This window comes from Bufo bufo, chromosome 11 (genome assembly GCF_905171765.1).
Source record: "Bufo bufo chromosome 11, aBufBuf1.1, whole genome shotgun sequence".
NCBI lineage: Eukaryota > Metazoa > Chordata > Amphibia > Anura > Bufonidae > Bufo > Bufo bufo.
The window spans coordinates 89,038,669-89,060,689 of NC_053399.1; the positions used below are offsets into that span (position 1 = coordinate 89,038,669).

The 22,021-nt window shown below is 45.8% G+C and overlaps 1 protein-coding gene across 2 annotated transcripts; it reads right to left on the minus strand.

Moving 5' to 3' along the window:
- Positions 1-1,588: 1,588 nt before the first annotated feature.
- LOC120982069 (cathepsin K-like) lies at positions 1,589-20,682 on the minus strand. 2 transcript variants are annotated; one of them, XM_040411965.1, is made up of 8 exons: positions 20,551-20,682; positions 16,135-16,261; positions 14,935-15,057; positions 14,447-14,605; positions 13,843-14,061; positions 2,664-2,829; positions 2,289-2,394; positions 1,589-1,821 (listed from the first exon to the last, which is right to left on the minus strand). In XM_040411965.1, exons 1-8 carry the CDS (start codon positions 20,607-20,609, stop codon positions 1,722-1,724), a joined length of 1,059 nt encoding a protein of 352 aa, XP_040267899.1. In that variant the 5' UTR covers positions 20,610-20,682; the 3' UTR covers positions 1,589-1,721. The 2 variants fall into 2 exon arrangements, with proteins under 2 accessions (XP_040267899.1, XP_040267900.1); XM_040411966.1 differs by lacking the exon at positions 20,551-20,682 and adding an exon at positions 16,701-16,926.
- Between the last annotated feature and the right edge of the window lie 1,339 nt (positions 20,683-22,021).

Here is a 22,021-nt window from a genome sequence, read left to right on the forward strand (position 1 = left end):
TTAACTAAGTAGCAGGACATGTAGGGCATACATGGGGGATGTCCCTGCACTTACTATTATTTCTGGGTGCCGCTCCGTTGCGCTGCTGTGGCCCCCGTTACCTTCTCCCATGCTGTATGCTAAGTAACAGCATCGGAACACCAGGGAGGAGACATCAGCTTCTGGGTGTTCCTTTTCCCAGGGAGAAGGAACGCCCACAGAGAAAAGCTGATGTCTTCTCCCTGGTGTTCCTATGCTGTTACCTAGCATACAGCGCGGGAGAAGGTAACGGGGGCCACAGTGGCGCAACGGAGCGGCGCCCAGAAATAATAGTAAGTGCAGGGACATCCCCAATGTATGCCCTACATGTCCTGCTACTTAGTTAATAAAGTATGGACCCATGAAAGGTCTTCCAGTGGCCAGCGGGGCTCAAGAGGCAGTTGCCTTGGGCCCCCCAGGAGCAACTGGGCCCGGGGCAGCTGCCCTTTTTGCCCCGCGTTAAAGATGGCCCTGGTTGTTGCCATATCTGACACACTTGGTCAACTCATTTTGGGGGAAATGATACAGATCTGGAACTTTAAAGTAGAGCCTGTATAATATAGACACATGGGAGATCTAAAGGCACGTGTATATGGACAATCTTTGGATGGTTAGAAGATCCCACCACCATCTAATGGGCCTCCATGACATAGGTCTTAAAATACCTTCAACGTCTTGAAACTCTTACCAAATTTACTGTAGGATGACCACCTTGTGATGATTGGCGCATCCATTAAACCCACTAGAACTTTTGACAGCTCATGTTGGGCCTAGGAGTAGAAGAACCCTTAGGCACAACTTCAGTTGAGAACTCTACAAAGAATAAACTTAAAGGGGTTGTCCCACAAAAAATATTCTAGACTTCTCAAACCAGAAATACTTTTGGATCTATCTGTATAGCACCACCTGCTGTTTGTTCTTTTCCTAATTTCTCCATCCACCTCAGTATCATTGCTGAGGTGGTCGCACATGCTCAGTTCCTTTTTTCGACTGCCAGCAGCTGTATCTACTGTTAGAAGCTGTGACAGTTACAGGGAGAGAGCTGCAGCAGAAAGGACACACCTCTGAGCTGTGTTAGGGAAAGAGCTGCAGCAGAATGGATGTGCCCACTGAACTATGAGTGGGAGAGAGCTGCAGCAGAAAGGACATGTGACATGAGGTGTGATGGCCAGAGAGACATGCAGCAGAAAGGACATACCCCCTGAGATGTGATTGGGTGAGAGCTGCAGCAGAAAGGACCCCCCCCCCCCCCACCCCGAGAGATGATAGAGGGAGATAGATGCAGCAGAATGGACAATCCCTGAGTTGCCAGCCTAAAGATATTCTAAGAGAACCATTGGAACAATGAATGTGGAGATCACTGGATCCATGTGAGGTACAGGGCTGGTTCTAGCTTTGGTTGTAGCTTTCATATTAATCATGGGATACCCCTTTAAGGCAAGTAAGGTCGGTGGTAACTTCTCACCAGGTGAGGGATGATCTTCTAGGGATGGTAGTGAGATATTCCTGTTGGCTCCTTAGGTACGACTCATCCCTCAATAAAACAAAATTCAAAAACTTTAGTTTTTTAGACTAAATTCTAAATGTTTTCCTGAGACGATAAGGATGGAAACAAAAGGAGCCACATACAACAGGGCTTATAGTGGAAGGGCTGCTTGATGGGCGGTGGCGCTAAAGTCTTCTTCATCTGCGTCCAATACAGATCACATGAGAGGGTAGCTGGCAAGGTTGGCAATGCCGCAGGCATTCCCTCTATCCCTGGCCATTAGGATGTAGCCTTTATTTCCCCAGGTATCGCCCCAGCTGTAGAGAGAAGCCACACACAATCATATAATACGTAAGACGTCACATTGTCCTCTTTACAGCGCATGCTCCTTTAGCGACGCCCCTACTGAGGATGGAAATCTAAATAGACATCCTGCGGCCCTCCACCTGTTGTAAAACTACAACTCCCACCATGCCCTGCTGTAGGCTTTCTGGGCATGCTGGGAGTTGTAGTAGGTTGAGCATCCCTGCTCTAAATCTTAACTCCAGGAATAAATGGTAGAATTCTGTCCACCTGCAGCCACCACTAGGGGGAGCTACATATAAACTCAATAATAAATCCTTAAGCAACTGCTGGTAAGAGCATGTTATATGTTAAAGGGTTTAACCATGACAAACATTTATCACCTATCTACATAAATCCTTGGGGTCCCAATCCTTCTATTCTGGAGACATTTCAATGGCATGGTGGTCATGCTGCTCTACCACACCAGGGTGCTTCATACCTGTTCTTTATAATCCAGTATTTGGCCTTCTTCTGGACGCCATACCCGACAGCGAGGACAGCGTGGTTTATATCTTCTGCATTGCAATCTGCGTCATAGTACACACCTAGAGCAAGAGGAAAAAACGACGGAAAAAGGTTTTTATGGGGCCAAAATAATAATACAATATAATACTTAGAAGCAGAGCCACTAGGGGGCGCCGACACACTACTGTTACAGGATATTCACATGCAGAAGGAAGAACGCTATCTCCAGTATGGCCTGTAGGTGGCACTCTTGTCTTCTTCATCAAGGAGTCCTACTTTGCATACCGTTCTCCCAGGGTGCATTACTCCATTCTCTGGAGTACTAATAGTGGGATTCAGGAAGTCCTACCTTTACTGTAAAACTGGAAGCTTTGGAGGGTGGCATCGATGCCCACTGACACAGGCCCCACGGTGCCCACCGCCTTCTTCAGAGCCTTCTCGTTCCCTTGTGGCACCTCCTTGTAAGCCTTACATTTGGCCGCTCTGCCAGCTGCGGTGTAGTTACAGGGCTGATCCTAAAAAGCAGAAAAACATGAAAAAACAATAGAGGTGCAAAATTCCAAATTTTTATCGTGAGGTCCCCCAGGCTGACATGCCAGTCGTGGGTCATACGTTAAATGGACTTCACCAGGAGGGGGTTTGGATGAAGGACCTGTTGGTGTTAATTCTATAGCGGGAGCAGAGGTAAGACTGTAACGCCCCAGAGGTGCATTACCACCTTTTACACCCCTCTACTATCTCTTATGGTCGATTTTATGTCATCGTGTGTATTTATTTCCAGGTCTTGCACACTGTGTATTTGTATTTCTGATTTTGTGACCGTTAAAATGTAATGTGCCTGGTTTACCAGCAGGTGGCAGCAGGCATGGCAGAGCTAGTGTCCATTCTAGCCCTGGGGAGGAGTTTTAGTCAGTGAGGAGTAGTTGAGGGTAGCCCTGTATGGGGAAGGCAGCAGGTCCTCGTCCCTGCTGGACGAGTCTTGAAGAAGTGAGTCTAGAGTACCCCCTCCGAGGGGAAGACTGTGTGTCAGCCAGCAGAGCACTGTCTGCTCTGCGGGAACAAGAGAAAAGAGCAAAGAGCCTCAGAAGCCAGGAGGAAAGGTTCCCTAGATAAAGACAAAGATACAGATAAAGAGTAAGACAGAGTCAGACCACAGAAAGTTAAGTACAGCAGAGAGGAAAAGTCTCTATTTAATCCTGATAGTACAGCAGAGGTCCAAAACCTGCTGGTAACCAAGATAACGTTGGAAGATTGTTCCCTGATGAAAGATTACTCAAGTAAAGCTGTTATTAGCTTCAATACAATTCATTTCTTCATCCCCTTCATCAACTATCCCTTGCACTGCTTCGGACGAAGCCCGGGGTTCCAGGATATCCAGGTAGGAGCACCGTGACACGTGCACAGCCACACCTAAAGGGACATTTTAGGCAACCCTTACACCACTCTGGCATTCCTACACATGGGTACCACTAACACCATCTACTTAGGGGGACTCTGTCCCTCGTTGCTGAAATGCAACTGGCGTCACGACAGAAAACTTTCACTTTAAGGGACCCCATGGCAGCACCCGCTTACGTCCGCTGCAACACTACCGGGTGGCCAAAAGAGTGTAAAACGCATTGTCTTACCGGTGCACTAGCTGACGTCGCTGAAGAGGGGGCAGAGCCTGGTACCCAAGGATTGTTATAACCGTGAACTGTTAGATTATTTCATATAAGGAGCTGTTATTTGGTCGCCGTGTGTATTTTAGCACTGTACAGCAGTATTATTTGAGCACTGCTTGGTGGTATTATTTGATCTGTGTATAGCGGTATTATTTGAAGACTGTATGTTGGTATTATTTCAGCACTCTAAGATGGTATTATTTGAGTATTGTATGCTGGTATTTTATGGCAGTATTATTTGAGCACTATATGTTGGTATTATTTGAATACTGTATGGTGTTATTATTTGAGCATTGTATGATGGTATTATTTCAGCACTCTGTGATGGTATTATTTGCGTACTATATGCTGGTATTATTTGAGCACTGTATGGTAGCATTATCTGAGCACTGTATGGTGGTATTATATTAACACTGTATAGTGGTATTATTTGAGCTTTGTATGATGCTATTATTTGAGCACAGTATGGTGGTGGTATTATTTGAGCACTGTATGGTGGTGGTATTATTTGAGCACTGTATGGTAGCATTATTTGAGCATTCTTTGGTGGTATGTAGTGTTGAGCGAACCCTGAACTGTAAAGTTCGGGTCCATACCGAACCTTACGTTTTTTGGTACTTGAACCCGAACTTTGCCGGAAAAGTTTGGGTTTGAGTTCGGGCATTTAATAAAGCTTGTTGAAAGGCTGCAGGGCAGCCAATCAACAAGCTTTTAAGCTGTGTGCCCTTAAAATCCATCACAGCCATGCCTACTAATGGCATGGCTGTGATTGGCCGATGCATCATGTGACCAAGCCTCTATATAAGCTGGATCCCGTGTAGCACCGCCCATCAGCTCTCAGTAGTGCAGGGACAGGAAGCAGGCAGCTGGAGTGAGGGACAGTGTTAGTGCGATTTTTTGTGGGTGCAATGCACCATCTTCGCACCCCTGACACAGAAAGCTAATCATAAATCTGGCTGTTAATTCTGTGGGTGACCTACAGCGATTTTTTTGGTGGTGCTGCTGGTGGAGCTCCTGTTGGTGGGAGAGGATGTGGTCTATCTGTGCCAGCTACACGCCCAAATGAAACACCTTCCTCAGGTGCGAGTAGGCGACAAAAACTTCTGCGTTATTTTGTAGGCCTCAATACCTGTGTACGAATGGCGAGGCCAGAACAAGTACAGGCGATAGTAGATTTGGTGGCTGACACGGCCTCCAGTTCCTTCACATTGTCTCCCACCCAATCTCCTGCTGAAAGACCACAGTTGGCACCTGCAGCCCATGTCCGTCTATCTTTCACCTCACCCCTCCGGCAAGAAGGGCAGGGGTGAAGAAGATGGTGGAAGATGATGTGGAGGATGATGAGGTCCTAGACCCCACATGGAATCAAGGTCATGCGAGTGACGTGTGCAGTTCGGAGGAAGAGGCGGTGGTCACACAGCGCCAGCCGCACAGCAAAAGAAGGAGCAGGGTGCAAAGCGGAGCGGCCGTCCCCTAGACAGTACGCCTGCTACTGCCCACCGCACCCAGGGACCGAGCACACCAAAGCCAGCTCCAAGGAGTTCCCCGGCGTGGCAGTTCTTCAGACAATGTGCTGACGACAAGACACGAGTGGTTTGCACGCTGTGCCATCAGAGCCTGAAGCGAGGCATAAATGTTCTCAACCTGAGCACAACCTGCATGACCAGGCATTTAAGTGCAAAGCACGAGCTGCAGTGGAGTAGACACCTCAAAAACCACGAAAGATCTCAGGCTCCTCCTGCTCCCTCTTCTGCTGCAGTCTCGGCCTCTTCCTCCCCTTCTGGAGTGACAGTGGCACCTGCCACCCAGCAAACAGAGGATGTGGCAGCAACACCACCACCATCACCAAGCCTCTACACATTGTCCCATGGAAGCGTTCAGCTGTCCATCTCCCAAACACTGGAGAGGAAGAAGAAGTGCCCCCCAACCCACCCGCCATCCCTGGCCCTGAATGCCAGCATTTCAAAATTCCTGGCCTTTGAAATGCTGTCATTCCATCTGGTGGAGACGGAGACTTTTAAAAACCTTATGGCGGTGGCTGTCCCACAGTACGTGGTTCCCAACTGCCACTACTTTTACAGACGAGCCATCTCTGCCCTGCACAACCAAGTGGCGGACCAACTTAGGTGTGCACTGAGCAACGCCATTTGTGGCAAGGTCCACATAACCACCGATACGTGGACCAGTAAGCACGGGGAGGGACGTTATATCTCCCTAACAGCACACTGGGTAAATGCAGTGGTGGCTGGGCCTGATGCGGATAACAGTTTGGCGCATGTCCTTCCGCCACGAGGATTGCAGGACGTTTCTCTTTGCCTCCTCCTCCTACTCCGCTTCCTCCTCTACCGCCTCCTCATCCGGTCAGCGTAACACCTTCACCACCAACTTCAGCACAGCCAGGGGGAAACGACAGAAGGCAGTTTTGAAACTCATCTGTTTGGGGGACAAACCCCACACCGCGCAGGAGCTGTGGACGGGCATGGAACAACAGACCGATCAGTGGTTGGTGGCAGGCCCGGCCTGGTGGTGTGCGATAATGGGCGAAATCTCGTAGCAGCTCTGGGACTAGCCGGTTTGAAGCACATCCCTTGCCTGGCGCATGTGCTGAATTTGGTAGTGAAGAGGTTCCTTAAAAATTGACCCCGATATGTCAGAGCTGCTGCATAAAGTGCGGGCCGTCTGTGCGCGCTTTTGGCATTCTCACCCTGCTGCTGCTCGCCTGTCAGCGCTGCAGCGCAACTTTGGCCTCATATGCAACGTACCCACCAGGTGGAACTCCACATGCTGGACAGACTGTGCGAGCAGCAGCAGGCGATAGTGGAGTTTAAGCTGCAGCACGCACGGGTGAGAACGCTCTGCGGAACAGCACCACTTCACCACCAACGAGTGGGCCTCCATGCAGGACGTGTGTGCCCTGTTGCGCTGTTTTTCGAGTACTCCACCAACATGGCCAGTGCTGATGACGCCGTTATCAGCGTTACTATCCCACTTCTATGCCTTCTTAAAAAAAACGCTTCGGGCGATAATGGAAGAGGATGTGGCACAGGAGGAAGAGGGATCATTTTCACGGTTATCAGTCATTCACAAGTGGCTCGGAGGGTAGGTTCCTGCAGAGGCCAGGTACACAACTGTCCAGCCAGGGAACAGTTCTGCAGGATAAGGGAAGGAGGAACCATGTTCACAGCAGGGTGGCACCCAGACCAGCTCATGGCCATCACTGGTGCGTGGATGGGGGAATACAGAGGACACAGACGATACACCTCCCACAGAGGACAGCTTGTCGTTGCCTCTGGGCAGCCTGGCACACATGAGCGACTACATGCTGCAGTGTCTCCGCATTCTAACCAGTGCTGGTTACTGGGTGGCCACGCTGATGGATCCCCGTTACAAGGACAACGTACCGTCCTTAATTCCGTCACTGGAGCGTGATTGTAAGATGCACGAGTACAAGCGCACGCTGCTGATGGCATTCCCACCTGACATCGGGGGCACAGTGGAAGCACAAGACGAAGGCAAAGGTCGAGGTCGCCAACGCAGCTGGGGCACCGCCAGCACCTCAGAAGGCAGGGTTAGCATGGCTGAAATGTGGAAAAGCTTTGTCAGCACGCCACAACAACCAGCACCACCAGCTGATACGGAACGTCTTAGCAGGAGGCAGCATTTCACCAACATGGTGGAACAGTACGTGTGCACACGCCTACACGTACTGAATGACGGGTCTGCGTCATCACAGACAAGCGCAGCCGCCTGTCCACAGCCAATGTGGACAAGCTCACGTTCATTAAAATGAACCAGGCTTGGATCCCACAGGACTTGTACGTACCTTGTGCAGAATAGACAAGTATACCGGCCGCACCCAGCCATTGTTATACTCCAGCGCACTTTCTCTTTGCGTTCTCTTTTCCATTTCCCAATGTTTTGGGGCCTTCCTGAATAAATGAAAAAAAACTACAAAAATAGTGTTGGCTACATCCTCCTCCTCCACCACCGCTTCCACCTACACCGCCACGTCCACCGTCTCCTCAACCTCCTACTCCACTTTGACCTCCGCCACCTCCGCCTCCTCCGCCTCCTAGTTCAAGATTATTATTTTAAACTTTTTTTTAAATTCTATGTTATTTTAATTCATTTCCCTATCCACATTTGTTTGCAGGGCAATTGTCCCGCTCTTACCGCTATTTTGCAGCCCTCTAGCCCTTTCTATTACTTTTTTAGAGCCTTTTTAGTGCCCCAAAGTTCGGGTCCCTATTGACTTCAATGGGGTTCGGGGTCAAGTTCGGGTCCCGAACCCGAACTTTGCGGCGAAGTTCGGCCGAACCCGAACTTCCAGGTGTTCGCTCGACCCTAGTGGTATGTATTTTGTCTGGCACAGCTATATAAACACTGTACAGCATATTAAGTCTGTAAATATAGTGGCAACCCAGTATAGCATTTTATTTAGGAAACTGTATGGAAGTATTATTTGGCTATTGTATGGCATTGTAATTTGGGGACGATAATGGATGTTGCTTATCTTTAGGCACTGTATGGTTATATGTACAGTATGTCACTGTGCACATCAGGGAGGATGGGAGCTGAAAGAAGCCACCAGTAAAACTGGACATACACTCGCGCACATGCATGCTCACCTCAGCCAAGCATACATGTGTTCTCAACAGGAAGAGAGGTGTAAGCCGCTGTTAGACATCTCCATTAAGAACAAATGGATCGAGAATGTTAAAATCCAACAGCCGTACCCTTCTTTCCCGAGACATCACACCCCTATACATACCCGATGGCAGACTGGTAGGTTCCCACCAGATACCCTAAGGCGGGGCCCCTATACCAGCTACAGGGGCCTCCTCTGCCATATGTACACCATGGTCCTGTGGATAACAGGATAAATGTCACTGAGCACTCCATTAATAGGGGGAATCTAGCAGAACATACAATGCGACGAAGACTCCGATCAAGCGGAAATCACAGAGGAAGTGAGATCCGTGACGAGCAGGAGGATGTGAAAATACCTCATGTGAAAGAACAGAGAAGTACGCAAAAACATGGCCGCTTTCTTCCAAAAACAGCGCCACACCATAATATGAAGTGCTTACCCCAAAATATTTATAAGGCATCAAGTTTCACCCACAATATCGCTAAACCAATCAACCCAAGTGATTATCAATCACCCCTCCCAAGTTTGAAAGGTCACCAATAACAGATCGTCAGTGCGATTTACATACATTAGGTCCCATATTAGGTCACAATTATCCAGCTTGGCGTCTCATAATCCTCTTTGCGCATGCTCAACGTAATGCTGGAGGACTACCAGATGGGTAAAGTGTATAATGAGCAAACATCAGCAGACACAAGGGAAACCAAGAAGGAAAAAAAGGCAAAAGATTTGAACAAAGTCATTTTGGATTTACTACTTGTGATTCTGAATCCACAGAGGAGTCGATTAAGTCCGTTTTTTTAGGAGGACAAAAGCAAAACAAAGATGGAAATCTAGGAGGGGCGGAAGGAAGCCCCATAGGACCAACAAGAAATGCACCTTCACAAGTGTATCCGGGACGGACGAGAGAGACACGAGGGAGAACAACGAGGCGCAATTTGAAGAATTAGAACAACTGGTGGTGAATATCTCCTCAGTTGACCTCACTAATGATCAGATCAATGTATTGAGTCGGGGACTTACCTTTTGTCCATCGTTACCAAGTGATTGGTTTGACATAGAATTAGATCTACAACGGTTTTTCAGGAGACTGCGAATAAAAGTTTTTTTTGCCTTGAATGCTGAGAAGGATGTTAAGCCAAGGGGACTGCTGATAATGATGAGAGTCTTTTGTGTTTCAGGATTTAGGCAAGAAAAAAAGTGCATTTGTCCCCCCACATAATGAAACATACATTGAGTTAGTCAATAAACAGATTAGGGACCTTAGGGAACATAGTGGAGGTGAGTATAAAAGTAATATGTCACAACAGGAGAAGAATGCAATAAAGTCCCTGGAGTTGAATGAGACAATTACGGTGAAACTGGCACCGGTGGTCGTAATGGACGCCAATAAATATATAAATGAGATACGGAGGCAATTGGGGGATGAGGAAGTATATGAGGTGTTGAAAGGTGATCCTAAATTCCAAATTAAGAATGTTTTGGGGGTGATGATCGATGGAGCGTTGAATGAAGGAATTATAGATAGTGATTTGGGGAAGTATCTGAAGATACCATATCCAATCACGCCCATGCTATATATCCTCCCCAAAATTTATAAGAGTTTAATGGACCCCCCAGGTAGACCTATTGTCTCGGGTAGGCGATCCATGTTTAGTAATATAGCCTTCTTTTTGGATAAGGTCTATGCTTTGAATGCCCCCTTATACATCAGGGACACTAGCCATTTTCTTTTGAAGTGACGTGACATTACAGTACTAAAGAGTTTTCTTCTGGTTTCCATTGATGAGGTCTCATTATAAACGTCAATTGAACATGATGATGGTTTGAGGTCGATCGATGTGGTTTGTCCTCCAACTTTTGGAGGTGGTCCTGAAGAGGAATTATTTACCAACAGAAGCGAGGCACGGCAATGGGGTCTAATGTGGCCCCGACTTATGCCAACATCTATATGGCCGATGTGGAGGACAGGCGAGTGTACCGATCGACATTCATGGAGAGGATCCTGTGCTGGTGGCGCTACATTGATGACGTTTTTCTAATTTGGTCAGGCACAAGGGAGGTCACCTGAATAGTGATATACCTGGATTACAGTTCACTAAAACGATGTTGGAAAATGAATCACAGCTTTTGGATGTTAAGGTATATGTAGAAGATGGTCAGATTAAAACGGATCTATATCAAAAACCCACAGATAGGAACAACCTGTGAAAGTTTGATAGCAATCATCCTTGTAGGATGGTTGAATCGTTCCCATGGAGTCAACTACTCAGGGTTAGAAGAGTGGTATCTGATGAACAAAGGTTTTGTAAAAGAATTGATGAGATGTGTCGGAAATTTGTCAATAGAGGTTATCCACGTAGATTACTGCAGAAGACACAAAATAAAATCTTGATGACAGATAGAGAATCCACATTACATTCTACATCCAAAACTGATGGGATACGGAGGATCACCCTGGGAACGTTGAGGAGAGGAGGTGACAGGGAGATTGGCACGGGTAGTACGGGGAAGGAAAGACAACCAAAGGGAACCACAACAAAACAACAACAGACTAGGCCCCAAACCTAGGGAACAAAGAGGTCACCTCCTAGCAATCCCTGATACTCTCCCTAAGCTGCTAACCACATGTGCAAATCTCAAAGGTAGAAATGCACATGCACAGGAACCTGAGACTGCTGAAACACTGCACCAAACCATCAGCTTAGGGAACAGGGAAAGAGGCAACCGGCTCCTTCTAAACTGAAGAAGCTAGTGTCTCCCTGAGGCCTAGTCAGAACAGACACACCAAGAAAGTGAAAAGGACTTAGCTTGAGAAGCAACTGGAACGGGAGAACCACCTCACAAGCAGAGCACTCCACAGAAGAACTATCAGCCGCAGGGAAACAAGTGAGAGGCGGAACATATAAAGAGCCACCTGACTGATAATGAGCAACACCTGCGAAGGGGTGGAAACAATGAAAACAAGAGAGATCTGTCAGATAGACTCCTGAGTCTTCCGTCTATCTGAACTTCTAAGATCTCTCCGATGGCCGGTGGTGACAGAGATGATCTTGAGGAAAAAAGAATTGAAATGGATCTTTACTCTGCGGTCATTACAGCCTTATGGCTTAAATATAGAATTCAATGTAAGTGGTATAGAGTAGGATATCTTTGTCAGTTTAGTTTTTTTAGGCCATAAGTATGACGTTGTTTTTAACCCCTTTTTTTAATGTAATCTGTTATTGTGTTTAATTTCTATAGGCGGGGAGAGATCGAGGCTGGACCCTTATCATTCACGAATTGATAGAGTTGGCGATCTTTAAATTGTTATTGAACATGATATTCCCTAATTAGAGTGCTCATCTTAGCTGGATTTATATCGTGGAATGGATTGTGTGATCGGCGGGATCCTATTGGTTATAATTGGGGGAGTGCCTCTATCCCCATCGTTACGTGACGCCATGTAGATTCAGCCACGCGAGATGGAGGTGGTTGTGGCGAATATAAAGCGCCAGATGCGATCATGTGATTGGAGTGTGATCACATGATCTGCTGACATCATAAAGGGGTGTAACTGTTTAGGCTCTGGCCGTTAGATATACATCAATGTGGCGGTGACCCAGCTGATGATGCGCTAGGTGGTCATGTGATCATGAGTTGATCACATGACCTGATTGCTGATTACAGAGGAAGGAGCGTTACGTTGAACATGCGCAAAGAGGATTGTGAGACGCCAAGCTGGATAATAGTGCATGAGGTAAGGGGTCCATTGGTGGATGCTCTCCGCTATAGGACCTAATGTATGTAAATCGCACTGATTAACACGAAGTGGTGATCTGTTATTGGTGACCTTTCAAACTTGGTAAGGGGTGATTGATAATCACTTGGGTTGATTGGTTTAGCGATATTGTTAGTGGTACTTGATGCCTTATAAATATTTGGGGGTGAGCAATTCATATTATGCTTGATAAAGACTACATAGTAGTCGAAACGTTGCTGCTTTTTATGAGCCTTTTTGTACATATTTTCATGGACTAACGATCAATAAAGAATCTCTGGATGAATATGCTGCCGTCAACTACTATTTGAATGTCCACCAGCAGAATAGTGAGTGCAGCTCTGGAGTATAATACAGGATGTAACTCAGGATAAGTAATGTATGTACACAGTGACTGCACCAGCAGAATAGTGAGTGCAGCTCTGGAGTATAATACAGGATGTAACTCAGGATCAGTACAGGATAAGTAATGTATGTACACAGTGACTGCACCAGCAGATTAGTGAGTGCAGCTCTGGAGTATAATACAGGATGTAACTCAGGATCAGGACAGGATAAGTAATGTATGTACACAGTGACTGCACCAGCAGAATAGTGAGTGCAGCTCTGGAGTAAAATTCAGGATGTAACTAAGGATAAGTACAGGATAAGTAATGTATGTACACAGTGACTGCACCAGCAGAATAGTGAGTGCAGCTCTGGAGTAAAATTCAGGATGTAACTCAGGATAAGTACAGGATAAGTAATGTATGTACACAGTCACTCAGTTTTGTACTTAGATTATTTCTATCTAATGGCTATACAATGATGATGGAAGATGGAGATACCCTTTAAGTATGAGTGATTGTCACGGAGGGTGTTGCAGAAAACTGGAAGTTATAAATAAACATCCTAATGACTTGATCCCAAACTAAGGAACATATGGGTGAGCCCTATAAAAGCCCTAGAGCTCTCCCTGACTGCTCTGCCCATGCAAAGATCTTTATGATAGAAAATTGCATGCCCTCGTACCTAGACTGTGTGACACCTGAAAACCCTATAATAGTGAGGGGACACGACCACCGGCTCCCTGCACTTAATATGGAGGGAGTCAGGGTCACCTAGAATCAAGCCAGCAAGAAACACAAATAAAGGAAAAGACTTATCTGAGGAACCAGCAGTTTCAGCATCTAGCAGTGAGCACAATCCAGGAAGTAGTATAAACCGCAAAGTGAGGCAGTATGGGAGGGGATATAAAGGGAGGCAATCAGTGTAAATAGATGACAGCTGGGAGAAGGAAAAGGGATGACAAAGTGAAACCAAAACAAGGAACATCATGCAAGAGGTACAGAAGAACGTCTGCCAGAGCTTCTCAGAGAGCTGGCGGTGACAGTGATCTTGGAAAAGCCGAGTGATAACCCCTCTGAGAGCTGCAATTTCTACCATGTGAACTGAGCGCATCACCGGTACTTACCTCTCCAACATAAGGATAGGCTTCCTCTGAGTCAATCCCTTTGTTGTCCCTCACATACTCAAAGGCGTTGGTCATGAAGCCTCCTCCACATCCATCATTCTTCGTGACACAATCTACAAGGTTCTGGGGGCTGAGGACATTCAGTTTTCCAGTTTTTTTCTTCAGTTGTCCTTCCAAAGCTCCTACAGAGCTAAAAGCCCAACATGACCCACAGGATCCCTGAAACGGAAGCAAAAGAATAGCGGAAAATCTGGTGGCTTGTGGTGTAATGCGAAATATATATCAGAAAACATTACATTAGGCGATTTCTGGGGCTGCTAAATTGATGACTCTCAGCATCCCTGCCGATCAGTTTACTAGCAAGTGCCACACCTTTAATTACTGTTGGTATTGGTCATGTCTGGTACTTGAATGGGGCTGAGATGCAGCGAGCTGCAGTACCAGGCACAGCCACAGCTGTACAATGGCGCTGTGCCTGGTAAACAATGTAGTGTACTGGACCAATCTCAAAGAATGACCTAAGGATAGACCATTTTAGTAATCCAGAAAACCCCTAATATAAATTAAATTCTAATTCTTTCTTAAAGGGACATTGTTGTCTCACCTGATTCCTAACTGGTGTGACGTAACCTTTTTTCCTGTAGTCAATGGAGTCTGGGAGGGCACCCGTCCCATCATCATCATCATCGATAGTGTTGTTCCTGGCTCTGCTTCGGGGAGGAACTTTGAGACCTGTCATTGTCCTTGAGACTTCTTCACTGGTCTAAAAGGGAATAAAATTATAAACGAATTACAAAAAAATCACCGTCCGAGTAAAAACAGAGGGGTTAGCCCCTAAAAGTGAGAAACTGAGGAACGTTCGAGGTGTCTTCAATTAGCAGGATCTCATCTGCAGTGATTTAGGGCTTCCTTTAGATGACCACTCTTGGGACATGCCTCCACCTTGGGCCCATGTCCTCGATGGACGGTGGTGGCTGATTACCTTTAAACCCCCCAGTGTACACCGGACCCTTAGGATCCATACAATGCTAATGGCCACAGATTGGACGGATAGTACACTTGACTTGTAGAGATGTCATGGTAGCCACTTACCATATCTCCTAACTGGTTCATGGCCATCTCATAGGTATGTAGCCCTTGAAAATACTCCATGTTGTGGTGGATGATGAACTTGTAGTTCTTCTCCCAGATCAAGCGCCTCGTCAACTCGTCAACCTACAAAAGATAGATGGATCTGATTAACTAGTCAAAAGGCCCTTGTGTTTCTTGTAAGTTTAACCCACATAATACTGCCAGATAATCCTGACATATACAGCCCACATAACACCACTATATAGTGCCCAAATAATAAGCAGTATTCAAATATAAAACCCAAATAAATACTGCCATGTACATGCCATATAATACTGAAATTCCGTTTTTAAATAATGCTGCCCTATACAGCCTATATAACAAACAATGTGCATGGTGTATCAAAATATAAAAAAATACTACCATGTAGTTGCTATATATAATACCATAATTGAGTTTCCAAATAATACTACTATATACAGTCTATATAACACCACTATATATTGCCCAATTAATAAACAGTACTCAAATATAAAATCTAAACAAAATACTGCCATGTAGTTGCCACATAATACTGTAATTCAGTTTTCAAAGAATGCTGACATATAGTGCCCAAATAATATGCAGTATTCAAATATAAAAAAATGCTGCCATGTAGTCACCATATCATACTGTGATTGAGGTTCCAAATAATACGGCCACAAATAGCCTACATAACACCACTATATATTGCTCATATAATCAACAGTATCCAACTATAAAGTCTGAAAAATATTGCCATGTAGTTGGCATATAATACCGTAATTCAGTTTTCAAATAATGATGCCATATACAGCCCACATAACACCACCATATAGTGCCCAAATAATACGTAGTATCCAAATATAATAAATACTGTAATGTAGTTGCCATTTAATACTGCAATTGAGTTTCCAAATAATACTGCCATATACAGCCTACATAACACCATATATTTCCCAAATAGTAGGCAGCATCCAAATATAACATTTGAAAAAATACTGCCATGTAGGTACCATATAATACCGCAATTCATTTACCAAATAATATAGATATAATACTTGAGGCAGTTCAATTCTGTCACCTTGTAAAAGAGGGCTCTGGGCAGTTGCCCAGTTTGCCTCCCCCTAAACTGGCCCTGCCACATAGAAGGCGCAGGTACTGCCTCTGTGTTCTGTCCTTGGCGTACATATAATAACTTACCTTCCCATTGTATTGCTTCTGATATGTTCTTTTCCACTGCTCCCATTCTGAGTCCAGTGTGTCTTCTAAGAATCGGCCAGCGCTCACCAGTGGAAGAACCAAAAGCGCTAGGTAGAGGATCATCATGCTACAGGAAGACAAGAATGACACCATCAGGTGGTGTACATTTGAAGGACAACTGGTAGGTGGTGATGGAGGACAATAAGGTCATAAAGTTCTTCTACAATAGTCCATAAGTATAAGGATAATAAAATAAGGTACAGAGCCTGGAGGTTGCACGCACACATTTAACACTAAAACCTTAGGTACTTTCCTCAAACTGTCTAATAAATCCAAAATATTTCATAATTCAGCATCTGTCAGCTCAGATAAAAGGAATAATATAATCTACATACTTCATTAATCTAAGTGTCAAGATGAATCATCTGCCAACCAGTAGATATCCGAATGCACTGTACTTCCTGCAGCCTCTGCGCTGCCAGCATCACCATCCTTTCTTCCACTGCCGCCATATCCTCTCCATCTCCCTCCCCCACGATAAAATATCATCTACCTTAGCATCTTACCTTCCAACACGGAAAACTTTGTGTGTTTAGTTTAATCTTCTGGAAAAATTTCTTCGCCGGCACAGTGAAACCAAATATCTCTAGGGGCCCAGAGCCGGCAGTCGCACCTCAGTGAATCTCACAAGGAAGTTTTTGGGGACAGAAACCTTGCTCTGCTGCTGAACACTTTCGGTTGTAGAGAGAAGTGAAATCTTAGCCAGAAGTTTTGTATGAATCAGGCAGTCACGAGATGCGGTGTGGTGGGATGTCCACAGCTGGTTATACTTATAGGTCAGTCAGACAAAAGAAGAACGCCCCTAAATTCCTGGATCAAATCTGAAGAGAAGACCTCAGATCTCCCTAACAGGAGCCAACACGTGACTGAGTAACTTCTAGTAAGCTTTATCTGTTTCTGGACAAGCTGGGTGCCTATCAGTATGGCTGCTGTGACCACTAGTGTGGAGCTACAGGACTAAATGCTCCCCAATGACTTATCCACCGATATACCAATCTAACAGTGCCCACTGTCCTCTCACCGCTCTTGGTGGCCCTGGCATTTATCTCTTTCACACGTTCTGACATAGGTGGACAAGTGTAATAACCGTCATGATGATCACCACCACCAGGGCCGACCTTAGGGGTGTGCGACCTGTGCTGTAGAACCCGACTGAAGTGGGCATGATAGAAGTCCTGGTATCCACAACCACTATGAACTATTTAGCACTGTTCTAAGATTGATTTATATACAGGGCGGTATTATTTTTGACACTATATGGCAGTATTTACATTGCGTAACTCTATACTTTATATTATATTTGCAGCGTATGGCAGAGGCAGCTCAGTATAGCGCTGTATACCATATCAGGGGCACCAAATGAGGGTAGCACCCAACATATGGCCAACCGTAGTGAATAAAAGCGCTACTACACTGTCTCTTGTGCCGTTATCCCTTTAATAGAACACTTTACTCTTCTCCGACAACCAAGCTCCTGCAAGGGACGCGTCTTGGTTCTGGTAATTTTAGCAGAGGTTGTGCCTGGAGTTACAGCTTCATCCCATTCAATCGAGCTGCAGTACCAGTCACTGCCACTATGCGGAGTATGGAGCTGGGCAGTATGGATCAGCATAACAATGAAGGGCTCATGGTGCGCCATGGTCCCTTTAAACGAGGAGGTCATCGTAGTGGTAGGACATTTTTATGACTGTCCTCATGTGACATTCTGATTAACTGTATTAGTTCCCGATATCAGACGCTCATTACCAGAAGAAATGCCACCAAATGTCACATGGACGTTTTTCCAAGAAAGCCTTCAGCTTCCTTATGTAGAAATAGACACTGACTTGAGTTTACTGAGATTACTGACAATTGGGATATTTTTAGACTGTGACTTGTCAAGGGACGATGGGAGTTGTAATTTTGCAACAGCTGGAGAGCCAAGGTTGGGGGTTACTGTGGTAAGTGACAGGCCCTAACAGGCCACATTAATTTTGCACAGGGGTCTAAAGCGGTCTAAGACTGGAAGACCAGGCCCCTTCATTAATGGACTGCTTCGGCCAGAAATGAGACACTGGAAGACTACCTGCACACAGCTGAGGTCCACATCAAAACCAGAGAGGTCATCAGTATCTGATCTGTGGGGGTCTGACGCCCAGGGCCCCCGCTGATCAGCTGTTTTAGAAGGCATCGGTGCTGGCAGTAGTGCTGCAGCCTCCTCGCAGCTTAGCCTAAGCCGTGCGACATCAGGTTCATTGGTCGCATGAAGTGGATGAGGCTGAGCTGCGATACCAAGCACGGCCTGTACCGTATTACACTGCCGAAAATCTGCATTGAAAAAACTTGGGTAATCCGCATCATGTGTGAGATGGGGAAACAGCTCCCCCTGTCTGAACACTGTTTGTGTAGATTAAATTAAATGCTCTGGACTGACATTCTGCTGTTTGGCCACAAGATGCCGCTGTTTCCTAAACACAGCTACCTCTATATTTCCATATTCATGAGAGGTGGAGTTACACAGAGCCTGGAGAGGAAGAGAAAGGGAGCAGCCCTCTTAGAAGGAGCTGGGACTAAGGAACTGTGTGAGCAGAGGATCTGACGGCATCCAGGTGTGAGAGCATCCCTCAGTGACCAGAGCGGCAGCTAAGTGAAGCTGATTGTGTCCAAGACCCTGATCCTGTCCAGAGGAACGAGGATTGCTTCCAGGATCGCTGATGAGAGCTGAGGAGCAAAGCTACATACAGTGCGGCACCGCATGTTTGTTGGAGAGGCTTTTGTTCAGTTCCGAGTCACCAGCGGAGGCAGAGCAGACCCGGGTCGGTAAGATCGTGCACGCACCCCATCACAATGTTGGCGCCTAGAGATTGAAACCAGGCCTGTAGTTAGTTAGGTAGTTAGGGTCTTTGTTTGTGTCAGGCCACAAGTGTTACTACTGTTCTCATTGCAAGGACTCCATAACTTAAAGTGACATTTCACATTGGAGAGCAGAAGGAATACTCAGTCATGTGCTACAACACCAGTTATGGGAGGGGGAATCCTGTAAAGCTTTGTAAGATTGTAAGCTGTTGTGCTGCACCGCAGGCTAGCCCGTACCACACACCCATACAGTAATTCTTGTTTTTTAGGGTAAGACCAGGTAAGGTGTGGCAGTTTAGTCATGCCTGCCAGTAGGTAAATTACCCCGCTTTCCTCCTGCATCCATCGGAGGGCGCCGCGCTGTGCAGCACAAGGGTCTCAGCCTTTGGGGTGCATGTATGTAAATTTATTGGGTGTTTCCAGCATTTGTATTTGTGTTCATTACCATGTTTAAAGGGAGTCTGTCACCACTATATGACCATATACAGCACTTACATGGCGCTGTAGCACACCTATACATGATTCTAATGGTAGCAGCAGATCACATGTGTGAATGTAATGCATCGTCATCTGCCCTGCATCTGCGAATGTGCTGAACTCAGCGACTTGTCATAAGACCAAGAGATCAGACATCTACAAATGATTGGCAAGAGGTTGGAACGGTGAGATGAATGGGCAAACATTCACAGACCGGATTATAGAGTTACTTACACAAAAGCAACAGGCAGAATAGTATAATATTGTAATGTTTTATATTTCATATAAGTAAAAGATCTACAGGGTGTAACTCATTGCAGCATTGTCCCTGCTGGAGAAGAGCCTAGCTACAGCCTTGGACTAGTTACAGATGTATGATCAATGAAAATGATCAGCTGGTACTTGTAGTACTTCAGCATTCTCAAACAGTGACACTTCTAGGTTAACGCAGGTGCTACACTTTAAATATTGTGTACCGGTGCATTATACATCCTGCTTGGACATAATGCCACACATCTGCATCCCAGTGGTGGGCCATCTCAAGCCCTTCCCTTTCTCTTCCTAGGCATGCCCCCAAACATCACATAATCGTGCAAGAAAGTTCAGCAAAAATTTTTTGGGGCGTCTCTATTACATTGTGCCAATAGCGCATTCTATTCACTGGTTTATCTGTGCAGCAATGGGTGGGGGGGGTGCAAATTGCATCCTTATATGCCCAAGGATTGGCACGGGGGTAGTGGATATGGTAGCTTTTATGAGGGGGAAGGAGCAATAGAAAATGGAATGCAGATTGCCAGAAGACCAGGGAAAGGTAGAAGAGACAAAGACGAAGGAGGGGAGAAAATAATCACAAGCTTCCCAGTAATGAGGGGTGAGGACGTATTTTGCCACAGTTGCTGGTTTTGCCCCCTACCAACAGGGGGCAGCTCAAAGGTTGATCAGGAGGTGACCCCAGCCCCGTCACCTATCTACGCTATAGATCGGATAGTGAATGAAAATACAGGATTAGAATGAGACAAGAGGGCAGGAAGATGAAGTCAGTACCTGGAGAGTGAGGGTGCTTTCTTCTTCTGCCTGCGCCCTCCCTGAAAGCCAGCCCGCATCTGCTACAGCAGAGTTATACTGAGCTGCATGTGGGCTGATCCCTTCCAGGAAGTTCAGCCGGGGAATTCTGAGCAGCTGTAAACTGCAGAGTTATTACAATAACAATCAGAGAGCGAATGTAATAAACCAGTCCCTGACTACCTAAAACTCAAGACGCCAATGTGGCTGAGCTGGAGTCACTGGCTACAGAGATAAACTGAAGGATAGCATTACCACTGTCATCAGCTAAAGGGTGTTGGTCCTACACCCAAGTGAGCCAGAAGGTGGGACCATCAGTGAAAGAATCTCCTTATAGAATTATTTTCAGATTTTTATCTGAAGCTCTCCTTCAGAGAAGAATTGCAATTAAAAAGGGTTCTCCAGTCTCATTATTCAATTTCTTTTCCCCAAACACTGACTATTTTGTGCCTCATATACCTGTTTTCCATATCAGCACTTTCCTTCCCCTGTTTTCAGCATCACTGCATCCTGGCAGGATGTTTACATGCAGAACTTCCTGTTTTTATCAGCTTCCTGCTGGGTTTTCTAACCATCCCCAGCATGCTTGACTCTGTAATGTTTCTCAGGTCTTGCTCCGCCTAACTATTATGGAGAGCGGAGGTGTAGGAGGGAACAGTGTGGCAGATAGAGAAAGTTGTAGAAAGGAAGTTCTGCATGGAAACATCCTGCCAGGGTGCAGTGATGCTGAGAACAGGGGAAGGAAAGTGCTGGCACGGAAAACAGGTTCCTGACGGCTATTGCCTCAACCATCTGTGCCGCTATGAAATTAAGGGAAGCTACTCCCTACCATTAAGGTTATCTGTGTCTCCAGAATTACCATGACCAACCTAGCATAACACTAACACTTCCGGATTTTCCACAGAGTGTTCCCTTTTCACAGATCATATATTGACTTGATAGATTTACATTCCCCAATGCAAAGAGGAAGTTACACGAAACATTTAATGTATCATTCCAGGTTGAATTTATGACATGGCTTTGTAGAAGTTCTCACAAACCACAGGGTCTTGTTTGGCCATCAGTAGTCCTATATAGCTTCCAGAAGAGGTTTCATTTGGATAGAGTACTAAGCAGGTAAGGTTGTGCTATAGGGGGCACAACACATAAAATAGGGTCAAATTAGGCAAATATCCCAAAACCAGCTACTAAGATTTAAGGTCCTTCAGCTTCCCAAAGTTGAGAACTTCCACAACCTCTATAGTTCAGAGGACAAAGTTCAAATAAACTGGATAGATGAATTTTTAAATCTAGAATTTTTGTACTATTACTACGCATTTTGGGCCCAAGGGTACCCTTGAGACGTGTTTCAAAACCAAAATAAAATTTATTCCAAGCTTTAATTATCCTTGGCGTGTATTTTTATGATTACTTGACCTCTGGACACAGAGCAGAGTCTGTGCAAATCTTTAAC

Excerpts from the sequence above, each read along its gene's own strand:
- LOC120982069 (XM_040411965.1), bottom strand. The coding sequence starts at position 20,609 with ATGCGGGCTGGCTTTCAGGGAGGGCGCAGGCAGAAGAAGAAAGCACCC. Across the intron at positions 14,062-14,446 it reads TCACACCAGTTAGGAATCAG|GGATCCTGTGGGTCATGTTG; the intron begins GTGAGACAACAA and ends CTTCCGTTTCAG. Across the intron at positions 2,395-2,663 it reads CTTCCAGTTTTACAGTAAAG|GTGTGTACTATGACGCAGAT; the intron begins GTAGGACTTCCT and ends CTCTTGCTCTAG.